The sequence below is a fragment of the Crocodylus siamensis genome, chromosome 3, assembly GCF_052110815.1.
Source record: "Crocodylus siamensis isolate JL-2025a chromosome 3, ASM5211081v1, whole genome shotgun sequence".
Lineage (NCBI taxonomy): Eukaryota > Metazoa > Chordata > Crocodylia > Crocodylidae > Crocodylus > Crocodylus siamensis.
This window is the reverse complement of record NC_143397.1, coordinates 248,293,409-248,311,867: the sequence shown is the minus strand read 5'-3', so window position 1 is coordinate 248,311,867 and position 18,459 is coordinate 248,293,409. Positions and strand designations below refer to the sequence as shown.

Below are 18,459 nucleotides of genomic sequence, written 5' to 3'. Positions count from 1 at the left end.
CACCAATTGCTGACAGAGTCTGAGTTGGGTGTCAAGAGCAAATAAACTTTACTTGAGGTAAAATACAACCCAACACAGAAAGCCAGCACAAAGCCTTTCTAGTATTTAATTCCTCTCTTGGAGGATTATGGAGATACCTCTGTCTTGTGGTAGTCCTCTGTCTGAATGAATGCTGTTGTTAGTGAGGGAACATGAGTCGTACTGCTTAGTTTTAATTTATAAAACACCGGTTTTTAAATTAATGAAGTATTTATATGTCCATTATTTTTTTCACATAACAGGAAAAACTATATTTATTACACTAGTTAATATTGAACTGAATTCCGGTTTTTGCCTTTGTTGCACTTTTGTAATTTAATACATTTAGTATATGAAGAAAATTCTTAAAGTCTATCACTCCATACAACTTATTCCTAGGAAAGATAATGCAACCTTTTCTTTTGTTCAGAAATCATCTAGAGAGAGACGAAGACTACAGGGATTCTATACTACAGTCATTAAAAACTAAATGTGCGCAGTATATTCACAATGATTAAGAACAGAAGTAATGCAATAAGCACTGGTGTGGAAACCAAACAGAACATCTACTTGCAAGATTGGATATGTATAGGTATTCTAATATGAGCAGCTGCACTGTCGTTGAAGTGCAGTTCCCATTAAGATCAGTAGGCTAAGGCATAATTTAATGTCTGAATTCATAGCCCGGAATTCTGTCCAGACTATTTGTTGTGAATCATTTACATTATCTTAAATATGGCTTTTTAAATTAAAGGTAACACCTTTGGATTGCATTCACAGCCTGTAGTGACATTTTTAGCCAGCATACTTGTGGAAATTCAGCAGCATCCTAAGTGCTTGATTTTTGTATCACTGCAGCCTAAGCTACATGTGGTGGACACATCTGTCAGCCAGAAGTTAGCTGATGTGCGGTGGCCAGATCAGCTAATCCTGCAAACCTGTCTCAATTGATGTTGGACAATGAAATTGCCCCGGAATCACCACAGCATAAACAGTCCACATACAAGTGCCCTCAGCTGGCAGAAGAGAGGGGTCTGCTGCCACATGGGAGCTCTTAGTGTGCTGGCAAACCTTTATAGCAGGCAACAGATACATAGGTGGAAGTGGCTTAGGGGGCTGCCAGACAGCATAAGCCACTGGTTGGCTGATTAATTCCTTTTACCAAGGCTCTCTAGCCACTTAATTAGATGTTAACAGCCAGGCACATGATGGCTCTTTGGTGTTCTGAAAAGAAATATTAGACACAATTCGTTGTAAGTAGTGCTTTTAATATATAAAGCAGTAGAATCTTGCCAACGAATTGCACTATTTGCAATGATTTAAATGGCTGCCCATCTTACCTACAGGTGTGTTAAGAAGCCCAAACACTTTTTTCAACCTTGCTTTATATTATAGAGACTGATTTTACTCTCGCTAAAGCTGGGTAAATAATTGTCCTTTCCCTGCTTTCCTTTATTTCTTTTTTTCCAAATTAATCCTCTTTAGCTTATTTGAAAGCAACTTGTTATAAGTGTTTAACCCAAAACACACATATACAGGATTTGTTTTTTTCCCTTGCCAATTGATTTAGCACTAGGTTCATGTTGCCAGTTCAGGTATTTCCAATTATAAACTTGACATTTGCTTTGTATGTGCGATAACTGGCTATTTTAGCAAACTAAGCCTCTTTGTTAGAATATTTTCAGAAAATTAATCCAGTGTGTGAACACAGTTAATATAACATAGATTAAAAATCTGATGGTCTATTCACTGTCTCCTTCCTTATGCATCAGAGCTGTAACTCAGGCTCAGACCATGCAAGGTACTGTTCTGCTCAGTGGTAGCAATGCTTACCTCTTTCAGTCTTGAGGTAGGTGCCCAGGTAAAATATCATTGTTTTAACAGCTAGTCTGGCTGAGAGGCTGGAAGTATGCGCTTTCCTCTGTTGAAGATCCGTGGCTAAGAAGCTTCTGCTGGAGTTAAGGACTTAACCCTGGCCTGCTGCTTAGATAACCCACGCCCCAGCAGCTGACACACTGTTTCTTTCCAGTAAAAGAAGGCCTTTAATGTATTTATCCGTTATCATATTTCCCTACCCATTGCCCTGTGCCCCACCTGTCTGTTGGGTCCTCTACTGTCCCTCCAGAGGTCTGCCTTTAGCTGTCCAGGTACAGGATAGCTGGCATGGGCTTGCTGCAATCACAAATACAACATCAGGCCCTGCTACCCAGATAGGTGCTCTCCCACTTCTGTTTACCAATCTAACTTTAGGGTTTCAGGTTCAGGCCAAGCTTTGAGCAGCTCATTGATTTTGGACTGGTAGCACTTAGGTGATTTTGCGAATGCTAACCTGTGCAATTTTTGGCCCAAGACCAAGGGGTCTCAACCTTTTCTCTTTTTTTTTCCTGAGGCCCTCCCTAGCACGCTATAAACACTTCACAGCCCACCTGTGACCCCAGCATGGGGCGCAGGTTTTAACCATGTACAACCTGGGTCTTGGACTGTACGCCCATGTGTAGACTGATTACACTACTACTACTACTATGTGTAGTCTCAGTGTCCCCTGGCCTATTTAGGTCTTACACATGCTCAGTGGGTTTACCATGGGGCCAGACACAGACCTGAGGGTTGCAGAAGAGGTCAATTCCTCACTTTTGGAGAGAAGTTCACAAAGTTTTGAGATTGGACCATGGGTGGTAATAACTCCACTAGGGTGGGAAGGTCCATGAGGTGAATAAAAGTTACTTTTGAGAGCTCAGCCAAGGGCCATGCGCATAGATGAGTGCTGCACGGAAGGGGCATGAGTGTCTTCTGGATGGGCATGTGATTGTCTGTGTGAATGACTGATAGGGGTCAGTCGAGTCAGGCTACAAAGAGGGTTTGCACCTGAGGCTGGGTGTGGCCGGGTGCGTGGGATGAGAGACTGAACAACCACGTGTGTTAGAGCAGCCTGAGCGGACAGTCGTTGAAGGTTTGAGTGAGGAATGCCTGGCATGACTGAGGACAGTGCACTGTAAGGATTGCCTGTTTGGATCAGGTGGCCGGAGCTTGCCAGTGTGTTGTGAGAGGTGCTCGCAACAAGGGCAGGCAGTGTCTGGGAGCTGGGCATTGATCTCTGGCACCCTCTTTTGTCAATGCTCTGGTTATTGGTATTGCTTGTTGTTCGTATACAGGCAGTCCTTAGACTTATGACACAATGTTGCAACTTAGAAGCAATTTCTCATAAGAAACAATGTTATAAATGAGGGAAGGTCCAATACCCTATTTTCAGCAAAAATACCTCAGAATTTTGTACTCAATCAATTATAGACGAGTAAGATAGCTACATTGATGTATTTATATTATAAATAGCAATCATATTGATTTGGAAGGACTTCTTTGAGGTGATGTTGCTGGACTTTTGAAGGGTTCTTGGCTGGCGTCTTCTCAGGAGTCTTGGCTGCAGGTTTTTCTGAAGACTTGTCTGCTTTCTTAAAGAAAGTGTCCAGGGAAAGTTGGACAGATGTTCTCCAGGGAGATGAGCGACACAGCAAACTCATTCGCTGGAGTGGCCTCACATCGGATCACGTGTTGTAAAGTCAAAACTGACATCATAAAGTTGAAACAGGGTGTTAATTTATAAAGGTTGTGTGAAACATTGTAACTCGAAACATTGCAAGTCGAGGACTGCCTGTAGGTTGTTGTTGTTGTTAATACACTGATTGTTATTACCTCTCAATTGTGCCATTGTCTTCAATTTGTGCTAATCAGTTAATTACCTAGTGCCAGGTTAGAGCCAGGCTGAAGGTTTAGATGGGGTGAGAGCAAGCCCTTACCATAAATCCTTTCACTGAGATAATCCTTAATTGGGATTAATGACCCTGCTTAATTAATTAAAGATTCAGGCCTCAACATATGGGCAGAGTGCCTGCAAGTTTGAGCAGCAGCACCCCTTCGTTGTTCCTACTGCCTGAGCACTGGGCTTTCACCTTTCCAGAAGTAGGAGATTCACAGCACATCTGCTGCCTGCCAGCTTCCTGGGCAGAGTAGGGCTTGTGGGGCACACCTGAACACAGTGCTCCTAGCCCTGGGTGCGGGAGACCCAAATCCACCCTGGATCTGCTAGGCACCGTGTCCTGGTCTGCGGACACATCACTTCGTGTCTCAGTGAAGTATGGATGCCTCTGCCAGGACAAGAGCACTGCCCTGCTCCTCAACATGGAGGCTCCGAGTGCTGGTCCAGCCTGGCACATAAGGAGTGGCAGGAGAGACTGCAGTGGGTTGGGGAGCTGGCCCTGGCTCTGGTCCATGGGGGAGGGCATTGGTACTGCTGCCTGAGCCTGGGAGGCAGGATGGTCAAGCTTGCAGGTTTCTGTGTACCCCCGCCTCAGCCCTGGCCGCTTCTGATTTGGCCTCCGGAGCGCTCTGCAGCTGCTGCAGCCGATGCATGGGGCTGCTTTGGTTTAGTGCGCAAAAGTGACTTTTAGGTTATATTCAAACCAAGGGAATATTTTTTTCTAGAAAACAGTCATTGGCATAGGGTGTTCAAAGAAAAAGTCATCGCTACCAACATATTTTTGATGTCAGCGTCTCCAGACAAGATGCTTCCAGCAAAGTAATGGACATATCCTCGTGCCCTTTTGTATGGTGCGTGTGCACCTTGAATGCTGTGCCCAGTTCTGGTCCCCACACCTTAGAAAGGCTATAGAGGAGCTAGACAAGGTCAAGAGAACAGCAAGAAGGATGATTAGCTCTTTAAAGGGGTTCAGTATGAGGCGAGACTAAAGAGGCCAGGCCTATTCAGTCGGGAAGAGATGCTTGAGGGCATGGTACATGGTACCATGCCCCCAGAGGCTGAGGGGGGTGCAGCCACCCGCAGGCAGTGGTGGCGGTGGTGGCTAGCTCCCGCAGGCGGCGGGTGACAAGCACCCACAGATGCCACTGGTAGCGGTGGTGGTGACCACCAGATATTGGTGACCACCTGCACACACCACTAGTTGTGTCAACAGTGAGGTGGGGAGCAAATGACGACCCCCCCCCCCCACAGGCACTGCCGGCAGCGTTGGTCGGACTTCTTTCCAAGGGTGTGCCGGCAATCTCGGGGGGCGCATGTGCACCTTTAAACACTGGGCAGAGGCCTGGAGAAAACCCCCAGCCTCTGCACAACAGGTGTGCCTATGTGTATATAAAATGTGGGGTTTTGTCTAGTTTAAACTTGTTTCTCTTCTGCCACGGTTAACAGCCCGAGTTTGTGAGGCAAGACTATGCTGCACCTTAGGTCTGGGCGAGAAGCCGCCCGCTGCCGCCTCCGCAGCGCCTCTAGCAGACTGACCCCAACGGCCGTCGCTAACGTCACCCGGGGAAGCGATGGGCGGGGCGGGGCGGTGCTCGGGGGCGGGGCGGGGGCGCATGCGCGGCGGAGCAGCCGTTGCCCCCTCCCCCGGCCCCGCCCCCCCGCGCGACGTCGCCGAGGAGAAGCCGCCGTGTCGGACGCGGCAGATTCGCCATAAGCCGCCGCCGCCGCCGCGCGAAGCCGCCCCCTCCCCCCTCATTAAAATTATAATAATTAAAAGCGCGGAGGAGGGACCTGGCGAGAGGCCCGGCTCCAACCCGGCCCGGCGGGGCGAAAGTGCCCGTTCTGCGCCCGCCATGGAGGCCCCGGCGGCAGGTGAGCGGGGCTGCCCGGTGGGGGAGGGGGGGCGGGCGCGGAGGGATTCCTCCGCCCGTCCTGGTTTCTAAGTTGTGACGTAACAAGTAGTTCCGGCCGGGGGGGTGCATCCGCGCTCGGCAAATAGTCCCTCCAGCGCTGGGGCGGGGCGGCGCTGGGTCCTAGCGCCCTCCGGTTTTCTGCCCTTGTGGAGATCGTACCCCGGGCGACTTGGGAGGGGGCAGCAGTGTTGCTAGGTCTTAAATATGAAATGATAACACTGCAAGCTCAAAATGACTGTATTTGCTGAAATATATATGAAGTATACACTATAATGCAAATCTGTATGACCATAAGTACGCAAATAAGTCTTAATTTATTTTTTTATTATTGCTGGCTGTAAGTGCCAGTGAGTGAGAACTGGGGTTGTGAAAACGGAAACATTTCTTTACTTGGAGGCAAGCGGTGAGGAGTTAGAGTGACTTGGGTTTTGCAGATGCGGCCTCAAAAATTTATCATACGTTTTGAATACTTTTACTGTTACAGATCGCTGCGCTTTTTACTGGGGTTGAAATAAAAACGATTGCGGGGTTTGAACGCTTTCACTGTTATAATCGTGCGTTGTACAAGGGTAGAGATTATCGTGTGGATGCGGTTATTATCGTACGTGTGGCAACACTCGGGCTCAGGCTGCCTGGCCAAATCCCGGATTCCCCCCTAGCAGCGCCCTGACCATGGACGCATGAGTAGACGAGACTGCAGGAGCAAACGAAGGCTCGAGCCCTCCGCTTATCCGACCCTGCCACTGTGCAGCCGCCTTTATGAGTGCTGTGGAGAAAGACAGCTCTGGTGACCTGGGTTTCGTGTTGCAAGATCTGACAGTTTCCAGCCAGCGTTTTAGTTTATGTTTGAATAGAAGAACATCTAACAGAGATCGAGAGCACTGATGTAAAATAGATGCAGGTGCTGGTTTACGTTCTGCTTGTCATTCTTAAATAAAAAAATCAGTTTTTCCTATTTTGAAATCGGTGATGCTCAGATGCGTGGCCTCTTCATTGCCAAAGAGGACCATCTGTACTCTCTGTTGTGGCTAATTTAATGCCTTCCTAAAGATACGTGGGGCAACCAATCTATAAATGGCCAGTGATTTTTGGACATCTTGGCTGTAAGTGTTTGGCTTGGCCCCATTGAACCTAAATTTCACAAGTGGCAAAACCTGCAGTTCAGGTGATTTCAGATGGAGCTGTCAGTATTGCATACTTCCAAAAATCAGGCTTGGGGCATCTCAAATAAGGGACTCATAATAATAGCTAGTCCTATGGGTTTGGCTTTATTTTTCTTTATAAGATCCTGCATATTTTTGTGGCCTTTTGCTTAGTTTTTGAGGAGCTTAGTATCTTGCAGGGTTGGCATCCTGTACTGTACATTGCAGAAACCGTGCTTGACCACAAGATGTTGCTATATGAACATGTAATGTGGCTCTCCTTGTGTGGGAATGCACGCTCAGCATGTTGCTGTTGAAGAACTCGGTACGTGGTTCTTTCTGTGGTTACACAATATAAATATCTAACTTATACAATATGTACATCTTGATATGAATACTTTGTGGGATGTTTAAAGCAACGAATGAATTAGCGACTGTCTAAATGAATGTTTCTTGCAATAAACTGCAGTATATGTTAACTGTTGGTTTTGAGTTTTGAAGTCAGTTACTGATTTTTAAATTGCATCTGTTCGTACAGGCTTGATTTCCTACTGTCTATTTTGCCGCACACTTCATCCACAGATACTTTTGGGGAAAGATTAGTACTTTCTATTTGCACCCAGATGTGGTTCAGTGTTTGTGAAAGCAAACAAGCATCTATTTGCTTTGTCATCCTTCTAGGCAAGAGCCTCACTTTCTAAATACCAGCTTTTCATTGTTCGTGTCCTGTTAACAAGGTGTATTACAAGGTTGATTTGAAGAGTGCCATTCAAGGTTTAGACAAATGATTTGGTCTAGACTGTAAAAGTTGTTAGATTATATAGAGTACAGAACTGGGTTACAAAGCCGAATGGCAAACACTCTTCGTCCTTATCTTATCTCTTCGTGATTACTTCTAAGAATAATAATGAAAACTTGTGCATATTGAAGTTACTGTTCATTAGTTTTCATTAGACAAACTTTAAGAATTTGCAGTGCAGGCAAGATTTACTGTGAAGCCAATACTGTGATAGGTTTAGTAGCAGATATGCTAGCTCTAGGGAAAATGGGTTACAGGGAAAATGTGCTGATGTGGTTCAGAAGTTGGGAGATCTGTGCTCTGATGGACCCTGCTGATCAAGTATGTGATGTTAGGCACATTTTTCACTAAGCAAGCCTAAGTTAAGTTCAGATAAAATAATTGGGAACTACGAGTGCTTAGATCAGCCTCTTTGTATTTTAGATTGGGCACACTGAAATTGGGGTTCCATTTTTGACACTTCTGCCCTTCAGCTTCTCTGTTTGTCAAACAGGGATGGAGATATTTATTCACCTTTATACAATGCTTTGAGATTTTTGATTGTACCACACTGTAAACAAGTGAAGCATAACAATATCTTTATTTAATATCTGATGTAGCAGCCAAGTTGCATTAGATTCTGGAAAACCTATGATTTGGGACCATAAAATAAAATAGTGGGTTGCTTGCTAAAAGCACAGCTCTGAATATGCCTGAACATTGGGGATTTCTACATGTAGACCCCAGACTATCATAAAATTTGCTTCTTGTCTACCAAATTTGTATTCTTAACAAAAACATTATCGAACCTATGTGACGGGATATTTTATAAAATTGGTATTAATTATAATACAACTTCATTCTCTGAGTTCATCCTATACTAACTTTTCAACGACTTTCTTTGTTTTATTGAAACGTAGAAAACGATGGAGGCATTTAGATAGTGACCATAATAGACCTTAGGAGACTGTAATGACTTAACAACAAAATAACGTCATGTGCACTATGGCTCTCACTTGCTACTGAGCTGCTGTTAACAAATTCTGAGAATTTTTCTCTTAAGATCCCTCGTGTGGACAAAGTCTTTGTGTAAGTTTTGGGCATCAGCAGGAGATGTGGCACCATCTAGTGTCATACAGGATGTCTGGCATCTTTAAACTTGCTGAAGCATAGTAAGAAAATGCAGCATACTGATTATAAGTGGTGAAGTGGTGATTTTCTTTATGCCAACAAAAGAAAGAAAAAGAATTCTAACATATTTCTTAACAACATATCTCTAAAATGATGAAGGGGAAGGTCTGAAGAGCAAGTCTCGAAGTGCCTTAAGGATAATGTATGGGTAACGGGAAATCATGCTTATTTCATGTTCCTTTTTTGAAGGATGGAAAAATGCAATCAGCAGAATTAGTTGCTTTTCATCAAGGATCAGAAATAATGCTGATTGCCAGAAGGTATATAAATATGTGTATTGGTGCATTTTACAATATTTTGAAAGTCTTCTGACTCTTTCATTTTTAAAATGTTTACTTTCTGTTTGATACGATGGGTGCCCCAGCTGTATACGATTTAGTAGCAAACCAACAAAATACATTTGAATATAGATTTCAAATAAAGTAGAACATGTGAAAAAATAGGGACACTCTGACAAGCACAGAGTTTAATGTGATGATGCCTTTAATATGATGTTTTTCTTAATGCATTTGGAATTAACATGGGATAGCACAGAAAATCATATTGCCTATATTCTGTGTACATGCAGTTCAAAATACAAATCTGTGTACTTAACACATGAGTAAAATACTGCAGTGTTTTCATATTAGACTAAAATTATTGGTTTGTTACTTATTTATTTTAAACTTAAAATACTTCTTGCTTCAGCTGAAGTAGCTATACCAATGGAAAAGAAAGTGATTTTTTTTTTCTTGGGCAAGCTAATAAGATAATACTCTGAATTTGTGTTACCAAAAGAATAATTTTATACAGAGAGTTATGTATCCCCATTTCAATATAATGAAACACATCAGTTGTTAATTGCACTTGAGTTTTGAACAATAATCCTTTTATTTTCTCTGTGATCTTTCGTCAGTGCATTATCTTCATGTTTCCTATTATAGTGTAGAGAATGATGATAACTCTGGTTTTCCTATAGTTTAGTAAAACTGTTTTCCTTCCCCAACTAATCAGAAATCTGCAGCTGTGTTAAAATAGAAAAGCTTTGCATTTTTGCAATTATATCACTAATCTTTAGACATGAAACGCCTAGTTTGTAGGTAAGCGTTTCCAGAATATTAAAAATTCCTGCTTGGCTTCTGGGCAGTGAATTCTCCATGTAGCATTGTTCCCTTTGTTAACCTCCAGAAGTATTTTGAGAACCAAGAAAAGTTTGAAGAGCCAGTTGCACCAAAGTTAAATAAAAAGTATAAATATAGATGAATTTTAATAGCAAATTTAATTATGAAATGCAGATAAGATATGAAGGACCAAACAGCACAAGTATCAAGCAAATGATTAAAATTTGTAAAATATACATTCAGATAAAGAAACAACAATTTAAAATTAATTTCTTTAAATCCTAAAGTCACAGAATCATAGAAAGTTAGAGGTTGGAAGGGACCTCTGGAGGTCATCTAGTCCAACCCCCTGCTCAAAGCAGGACAAGCCCCAACTAGATCATCCCAGCCAAAGTTTTGTCTAGCTGGGTTTTGAAAGCCTCCAAGGATGGAGCTTCTACTACCTCTGATCTCAAAGGCCTCTGAGAGGTGGTGGGCCTGGCAGGGGAAAAGACTTCTCACCTACACTTCAAATTAGGGGTTAAAAGAGTGCTTATTTTGGTTCATTTACAGACGGGCTCTTCAGCAAGAACTGTACATTGAATTCAAGGCTGAAGAGTAAAGATGAACCCAGATTTTTATACTCTGTTGCATGCCTCAGTATCAGAAAGCTTACCAAATAAGGACAGTTCTTCAAATGTTCCTAATAGGTTTTACCCTAATGAATATTCATATGCCTATTTTTATCCTCTAGTTAAGCTCTATCTTTTTGTAAACTAGAAACAAGATTCAGTTGGTATAAAACCACTCTGTGTACATGGAGCAACCTTTAGCCTGCTCCTTTTAACTTGTCTTGCTCAACTTCTGGTATTCTCTTGCTTACTCTTTTCCTTCTCTTACCCAAGCTTTGATCAAGTGAATGCAAGTAAACACTATACCATATTGCCATTAAGCACTTTAGAGCATGTTATAATCTACACACTGCTGAGATTTATTTAGGTGACGCTCTGTATGATTCATTCTTTACTCAGTTTGAGAGGGTAGCTGCTTCTACGAGTCCGGGCAGTGAGGATGTACAGCAGTAACAGACTGTGAGAAGCAGGGTTCTGTTGCAGAAAGGAGAGAGAATATTGCTACCAAAAAAAAAAAAATTCCCCCCAATATTTTCTTTTATTTTGTGTTTGTGTGACAGGGGGCTGTCTTGCAGCTGGTCAAACTATTGGCCTGGCCACCTGTCTAGGGCAGTCCACCTACTTGCCTCACCTGCCACGCCTTTGTATCTAATTCATAACTGTTTATAAGGTGGGAGGCTGCACATGTACTGCCCAATGCCAACACTGTAATACATTGCTCCAAACCTCCCCTTATACAGTGTCCCAACGTTACAGATGGCATCATTATGTGGCTCTGGCCCCACAACGGACCTCATTCTATGCCTGTCTGGCATTTGGAGCCCAACTGGATCCTTCCTTCTCACGCAATCTACTCTGCCGTCGTTCTAGGTGGCAAAACCCTCCGAGCCCTTTTTCCTTCATGGCTGTGGCCCCCTCCAGGACCTTTGACCTCACTGGCTCTGGCCTCACCTCTAGGCTAGTCATGACTCCTGGCCTCTAGCCTTGGCAGTCCCTCACAGTCAGTGCTCTGGCCCTTCGACTGTTTTAGTCCTGGCCCCAGCATGGGCCAGCGAGGTTATTTTGGGTAGATTACTGAGCCACTCGCCCTCACACTCCTGTACAGTTTCACCTTCTCAGGCCCTTCCAAACACAATCGCACTTTCTACACAGTCCTTCAGGCCCCCTCATACAGACCCTACTCCACACAGCCCACGCGTGGTTCTTCAGGCCTGCTATATGGACTCTACTTTATGTGGCCCATTTATTCTTGCATGCCCCCTCACTGGGACCACTATACCACCCCCTCCCCAGGGCTCTCAGACTTCACATCTGGACTCCTCACCTGTCCCCTCTATGGGGTAATCCATCAGACTATGGGGGCTGAGGCTGTACGGAGCCCCATCCTCACCTTTCACTAGGGAGGCATCAATATGGCATTTCCTGGGGACCACTCTGCCACAAGCAGCCCCACCACACCATCCTACCCTAGCAGGGTGTAGTTTTAGGTCATTCCCCAGGAACTTGTTCTATCCTCATAGTTCCCACCCTTGACCTCCAGATGTTCTGGGAGCAGCAGATCTCCAACTCGGGATGTTATCCCTCTGACTCCCTGCGCCAACTGTCTGCTCAGCTCTGAGGGCCTGGGTTTATACTGAGGCTGCTCAACCCCATCCTCCAATGCAGGAGCCCTCTTGCGGTCATCTGACCTCCTCCTTAGATTGCATTGCACCTGCCAGCTGCTCCACAGACTGCTCAAACCTGTTAAAGTGCCAGGCACCAAAGATGCCCTGCCACAGTTTGGGACTAACAAAGTTCAGAAGCTTCTCTCATTTTTGGCTACCTCTGTGCTATGTTAGGCAGTATTCCTCATATTCGTGTGGAGGCAAAAAGTAGCTTTCTGTAGTAGGTTTAAGGGCTTTCAAATAAGAAATGAGTAAGTGTTTCCTATGGATTATTTATTTATAAATTGAATTATTAAAAGAATATTGTGTTTTGCGATGTCAATCTGAAGTTGAAAATCCACATGGCACAAGGCAAGTGGTTACTCTTGCCCACCTTGAGTAACCCAGTCCCATTCTGTGTGGTGCGGGCTGCTGGTGGAGAGCTTGGATGCATATATTTCCCCTTTTGCTTCATATAAACTTATTTGCATATAAGAAAATCCTCTTTAAAGAGAGGTTAATAGCAGTTGTTGCAAGTTATCTGGACTTTGAACAAAAGATTGTTTGTGAATGCAAGACACTTAATGCAAGACAGTTTGAGCTGACCTTCAGCAACCTCACATGTAGACATGGTGCTGCGTTAATTCTTGTAGTTCCTGAAAAAGGAGGTTGGGAACCAAGAAGTTTGGGTTGTAGACTAGGTCTGCGTGACTCATATGGGTTGGCGAGCTGGATCTGGACTGCGGGGTTCTCACAGGCTGTGCAGCTGGTTTCCAAGCAGTGGGTTGAGCAGTAGTAACCTTAACCTGCATGTACTTGCTGTACCCACTGTCATGGCTTGCCCTGCCACTGAAAGGCATTCCTAACTGGGATCTCAACCCAGAAATTTGGCAGTGAAACAACCAGCAGCCACAGGATTATTGCTCCTGTCAATGGCAAAAATAGTCCTCAACAAGGATCTCTACGTGAATATAGGCTAGATATCAGGCGGTGCGACTTCACAGTCGGGGCGGCTAGGGTCTGGAACCAACTTCCAAGAGAAGTGGTGCTGGCTCCTACCCTGGGGGTCTTTAAGAGGAGGCTAGATGTACACCTTGCTGGGGTCGTTTGACCCCAATACTCTTTCCTGCCATGGCAGGGGGTCAGATTAGATGATCTACTAAGGTCCCTTTCGACCCTAGAAACTATGAAACAATGAATATCTGTGGTGGAGAGAGCAGCAACAGTATTAATCGGTTGGGTGCTGGTTCTGCCAACAGTGGCTCTGACAGCTGTGGTATCGGCACTCACTCTGCAAAATTTTTGGCCCCGCAGGCCATGATATAAGGCTACCGTTCGGACAGTCCTAGACTATAATATCCAACTAGTTTATGTGACTTTGAGAAAATCACAATCCCCCTCCCCACCCCCTGCAAAAAAACCTTAGTGCTTTGATGCCTTAGGTGCATGTGGGTGATGGAGTGGAAAACCTAGAGTTAGGCACCTAGACTCTGTATAGCGCATGGGGAAAGGTAGGTGCTCCAGAAAGGTGATCTGAAAAACCTGCATACCGAGTGGGAGATTAAATTCAAAGAGCTAGTGCAGTGGGGGCCAGCCAACCTTACTGGCAAGAGTGCCACAAATTAAGCTCGGCACCCTCTTCAGTCCTTTTTCTCTGCCTGATCTGCTGCTTTCTGCTCCCTGTCTGATCTGCAATGGTTTCAGCTTCCTGCCCTATCTGCAGCTCTGCTCCCTGCTCTGATCTGTTACAAGCCACACACACAGGCTACCCATGCCACTTGTGGCAAGCATGCTGCGGGCTGGCCAGCCCTGAGCTAGAGAATTTTGAGATTGAAGAGGCTAGCAGAAGAATCAAGGAAGAATAAATCAAGTCATTACAGCACTCAGCTAGAAGATAGGGAGACCTGGGTCCTGCTCCCTGGTCTATCTATGTATTTTTGCCTTAAACAACTGTTGGATTAAAAAAGAAAAATAATCCTGAAAGTAGGGTCTGGACTCCTCTGGGGACCCCTGCCATCTAGGGTACAGGCTCAGGATCTCTTGCTTGTTTGCCTTCAGGCCCAGTGAATTTTGCTTTCTTTCCTCAACAAGGAAGAGCTGGAGGGTGCCCTCACCCAGCTTACATAATGGTAAAGATAGTAGGGCACTTTCCTGGGAATAGGAAGTATGGATTTTAATCCCCTCATGCTGAGGAGGTCTTAAAAGCCAGGTTTCCCACTTGAATGAATGCTGTAACCTGTGGGAGAAGTCTGGGACCTCTACCATGTTTTGAGGCACATTCTTGAATGACAGTAGCTGCAGCTGCTGCATTTGCTGAATTCTGTCTCTGTTAGGTGTGGTCTGAGCATGTCTATGGGATTGGGTCTGGGTTTAGGTGTGGCTCCATCTAGCTTCTGGACCATAGGTGTGAACTATGGAGCTCAGCCCAAGGCAGTCTTGGGCACTCTCAGAAGGCACAACACCGGCTTCTACAAAACTTTTGGGGCAGAAAGAGGCAATAATAAGTTGAGGCAGTCATTGTGCAAGACTTTCTGGATTGCAGTTTTGAATCTAGGCATCTAAATCTACTTAATTCTTATTTTAGGCATCTAGGGCTTTTTGGGGGGATTGGCTCCTTACTACCTATGCTGTATACTTGATCCATAAAATGGAAATAATGGTTTTCAAATGCTAATTAAACAGACCTCTCAACATTTCTGGGAGGTAGGAAAGTGTCTGAGAATTTTGGAAGAATAATATGAGGATAAATTAGTAGAAAGTTTTCACTTTATAAAGTATAATTAATTATTACTTGTTTAGTTTGTAATATGCTTCTGTTGATACTTTTAATTTAAAAATGAAAAATAGCTGAGATGTATTTAAATTTAGGCCTAGCTCACAGTGTCTGGACAAATTGATTATTGAAATAACACAGATCAAATGTGTTCTGTGAGCTGAATATTTCTCAGTATTCTTGGCTGTTAGTCGTGTTATTTGTTTACCTGAATACTTGATTTACTTTTTCTTTGATTCTCTGCATATTTAATTGCTGTCTAATTAAGTGTTCTGTTGACTTCCCACATAATTAATTATCCACTGCTTGATCATTGATTCGCTGCATACTTAATTGACTTATTGCTTTTTTGATTCTTTATACTTAATTTACTATAATTTATTGCTTTGTTGTTTCACTACCTAATTAGCAACTGGTTAATCAATTATCAGTTGCTTACTCTTCTCCTAATGATTTATGCCCCATGACCAGTACACACACTTTTGTCTCTCCAGCCCGTTCTCCTTCTCTGCCCATTCTTCCTGACATTACCATTTCTTTCCCTACTCTCCTGTCTTCTCTGTTTCCAGTTTTATTTCTGTACCTCTCCCCATCTAATGCACATGCTGCATCTGCATTCTCTTCTGTGATATTTTGAAGTCTGTTCTGCAGCTAGCATCCCCTCCACCCTGATGAAGATGAGTCGCGTGTCAGCATACTCATGTGTTACAAGCATGAGGGCCAGAAAGCTGGCAACAGGTAGAATGGTTGATGTCGATAAGACAGCGGGCACCTGAAGAAGGGCCGTAAAGGCATTCCTAGATTATGTGCTCCGCAATCTGAGCTTGAGCACTACAGCTGTAGCCAGCATTGTTGGAGAGGCCCTAATAAGCATGTGTGCTTCCTTTAAACTGTCCAACATGTGTTCTGAGGTGGTTAAGAGCAGTCCAGGCCCTGCAGGGCAGCTGCCATCCTGAGGGGCAGAAGCTGGTGTTGGGGATGAAGTTCTTTAGCCGCAGTTCTTGTGCAGCATATTTCCTGCTCTGCTGATGGGAGGTCCATGCTGCAGGTGTAAGCCTTCAGGAATTTCTCTGCCACCAGTCCAACACACGTGCATTGTACATGGTGATTTCAACTCACAGCAGAGATTGGGTCTATAAGAACATAAATCTTGAAGGGGGAGGGGGGTCTTGTTAACTGGGCACTCCACCCTGACATCCATTTAGTCCTTTTTGGCCTCACAGGCCATACACAGACAAGCATGGACGTTTGGTCCCCCTGGGGACAACTTGCATTGGGACACCTCGTGCCACTGCTAGTTGCCTCCAGGGAATGCCCATGCCACGTGCCCTCTGGTGCGTGGCAGGTTACCTCCGGTGGGGTAGGGGAGGCTGAGGCTGGCAACTGTGCTGGCCCCAGCAACCTTTCTTGGAGTCCTGGGGGCTTGGGAAGCTGCAGCCATGTCACTCCTGCAGCTTGGAGCCTGGCCAGCAGCTGGAATATGGCTCTGGCTGGCCAGGCTCTGGTTGGGGCAGCTGTAGCGTCCACTTCAGCTCAGATTTCTCTCTCTTTTGTTTTGTTCATAGTGCTTCTTACTCTGCATAATATGAATCTCAAATACATATTTACATTTAGACAGAACAGTTCTGGCCTATTGGGTAAATAATAGGCTTTATCTTTTTAAAAAAATGAATACATATTGAGCAAGTAGAGTAGAATTGCTTCAAAGTAACTTTTCATCATGTAAAAAATATGCATTTTTAAAGTACTGCCAAAATATGTGTGTGCTGAGGGCAGCTGAATGGCTGAGAAGGAGCCACGCTGATCTCTTGAGAACACATTGACTATATTATGCATTTTAAGTAACTGCTTTATAGATTGTTTTCTTTGTATGAAACATGTGTTAAATTATTCAAAGAGTTTTCCAGCAACATGTTTTTAATAGAGATAGTTTTATTCCTAAAGATGAGAGGATGCCTTCATTGTAAAACACTGTTTTCCAGTGGTTATAATTATGATGAAGTGCCAGCTCAACAATAGGTAAGGCTGAGAACTCCTTTAGTTTATAGAAGAGACCCTGCATAGGATTGGGGTATTCGTGAAGCAGTAACCAGAGTACACAGTATCTGAGTGTTTGTTAGCCCCATGAGGAGTCGAAAGGAAATGCTGAGACGACTTTGTAGGTTGTTAGTATATAAAGGAGGCATGCTGTAATCCCAGGTAGCATGGGGCACAGTCCATTTTTAGGACCATGTGGGTACATTTAGCCTTACTAATTGCTAGACACTGCATTGACAGAGGTGTTAGTAGCACCCTTGTCTCTGATGGCACGTTGTAGGATTTTTTTTCCCCTAAGTTTTTGGTGACTTTGGTGAGTGAGAGTTCTGGGGTGGATGTTCCTGTGGCCCCTTTTGGACAAGTGGTTGCCTGCAAATGCCAGGAGCTGGACTTGATGGCCTGGGAGGTGCCTTCCTGTCCTATGATTTTTGCTCTTTAACAAGTTTTCTGAGTGCTATAAAATCCATGTGTTGCTGCTATTCCCTTGAAACTTGGTTGATGTCATGGGAGGAGGAATTGGATAGGATTAGCAATCCAAATCCGGGGTCATTTGGGCCTGGGGTTCCCAAGACTCAGCTCCCTTCCTCATGAAAAAAAATCTGAAGGCTGACAGATTATACTAATGTACTAGCGGACTGCCCATCAAGAGTGACAGGCGTGGGGTGGGTGGGGACGGAGTGCCGCCACCTACCACCCCATGCCACTGACAGCTCCCAGGAGCAGAGTGGGGAAGCTTGCGCACAGTGGCTGCACCTCCACCACTCTGCATCCGACTGGGCACCACACCCCCTGCCTTGCTCCATGTATGGCCATGCGCCACTTACCCCATCCTTGCTCCATGTCCAGGCCCGTACCACTCCTCTGTGTGTCTGGCCATGCCCCCCAGCTCTGTGTCCTGCCCTGTGGCCCCCCCCCCAGTTCCACGTTTGGCCCTGTGCCACCCGAACCTCCTCCCTCTGCATCTGGCCCCATGCCACCCCTGCTTCCCCCTCCCACTCCGCATCTACCTGGCCCGTTCCACTGGAGCCCCACCCCGCCCGTCATTCCTGGCGGCTATTCTTCACACCACACTGACTGGAGCCACACCCTGCCAGGAGCCACGCCCCCCCCAAGAGCGTTACAGACAGACGGACTAAACCCTTTATATATATATATATTTTCCTACACAGTTGGGGATTAAGATGATGCTGTGCCCAGAAACGTCTCCCTTTAACATTTACCATACCTAGCATATAGCATACATTTCCCTTTAGAGAAGCAAAACTGAAAATGGGTCTTGGCTCAGGCAGAGGGAGAGTGGAACACTGCAAGAGGTGACTTGGGGATATGTGGTTGTGGGGATCTAGGAGAGGGGCATCCCTGCTTCTTTATATATGTATTAGCCCCTTGGGGGCTGTCCCTACTGAAGGAAAGCAGTTTGGAGCCGGCCTCCCTGCCCCTACATTAGTAGATATCTGGGGAAGTGCTACAGTTTTGGGTGGGTAGCTGAGTACAGACAT

The 18,459-nt window shown here is 44.9% G+C and overlaps 1 protein-coding gene across 4 annotated transcripts in view; it reads left to right on the top strand.

Annotated features, from left to right (window-relative positions):
- The window catches only part of ZFAT (zinc finger and AT-hook domain containing), a 272,893-nt gene that overhangs the window by 104,016 nt on the left and 150,418 nt on the right, over positions 1–18,459 (top strand). The window contains exon 1 of one of the 4 annotated variants that reach the window (XM_090040694.1): positions 5,268–5,644. The exons of 1 other annotated variant lie outside the window; for it this stretch is intronic. In XM_090040694.1, the coding sequence (XP_089896820.1) occupies positions 5,344–5,644 (301 nt within the window). In that variant the 5' untranslated portion in view covers positions 5,268–5,343. Of the gene's footprint in view, positions 1–5,267; positions 5,645–7,027; positions 7,153–18,459 lie in introns of those variants that run through there. 2 more of the 4 variants (XM_090040691.1, XM_090040692.1) reach the window with 2 other exon arrangements.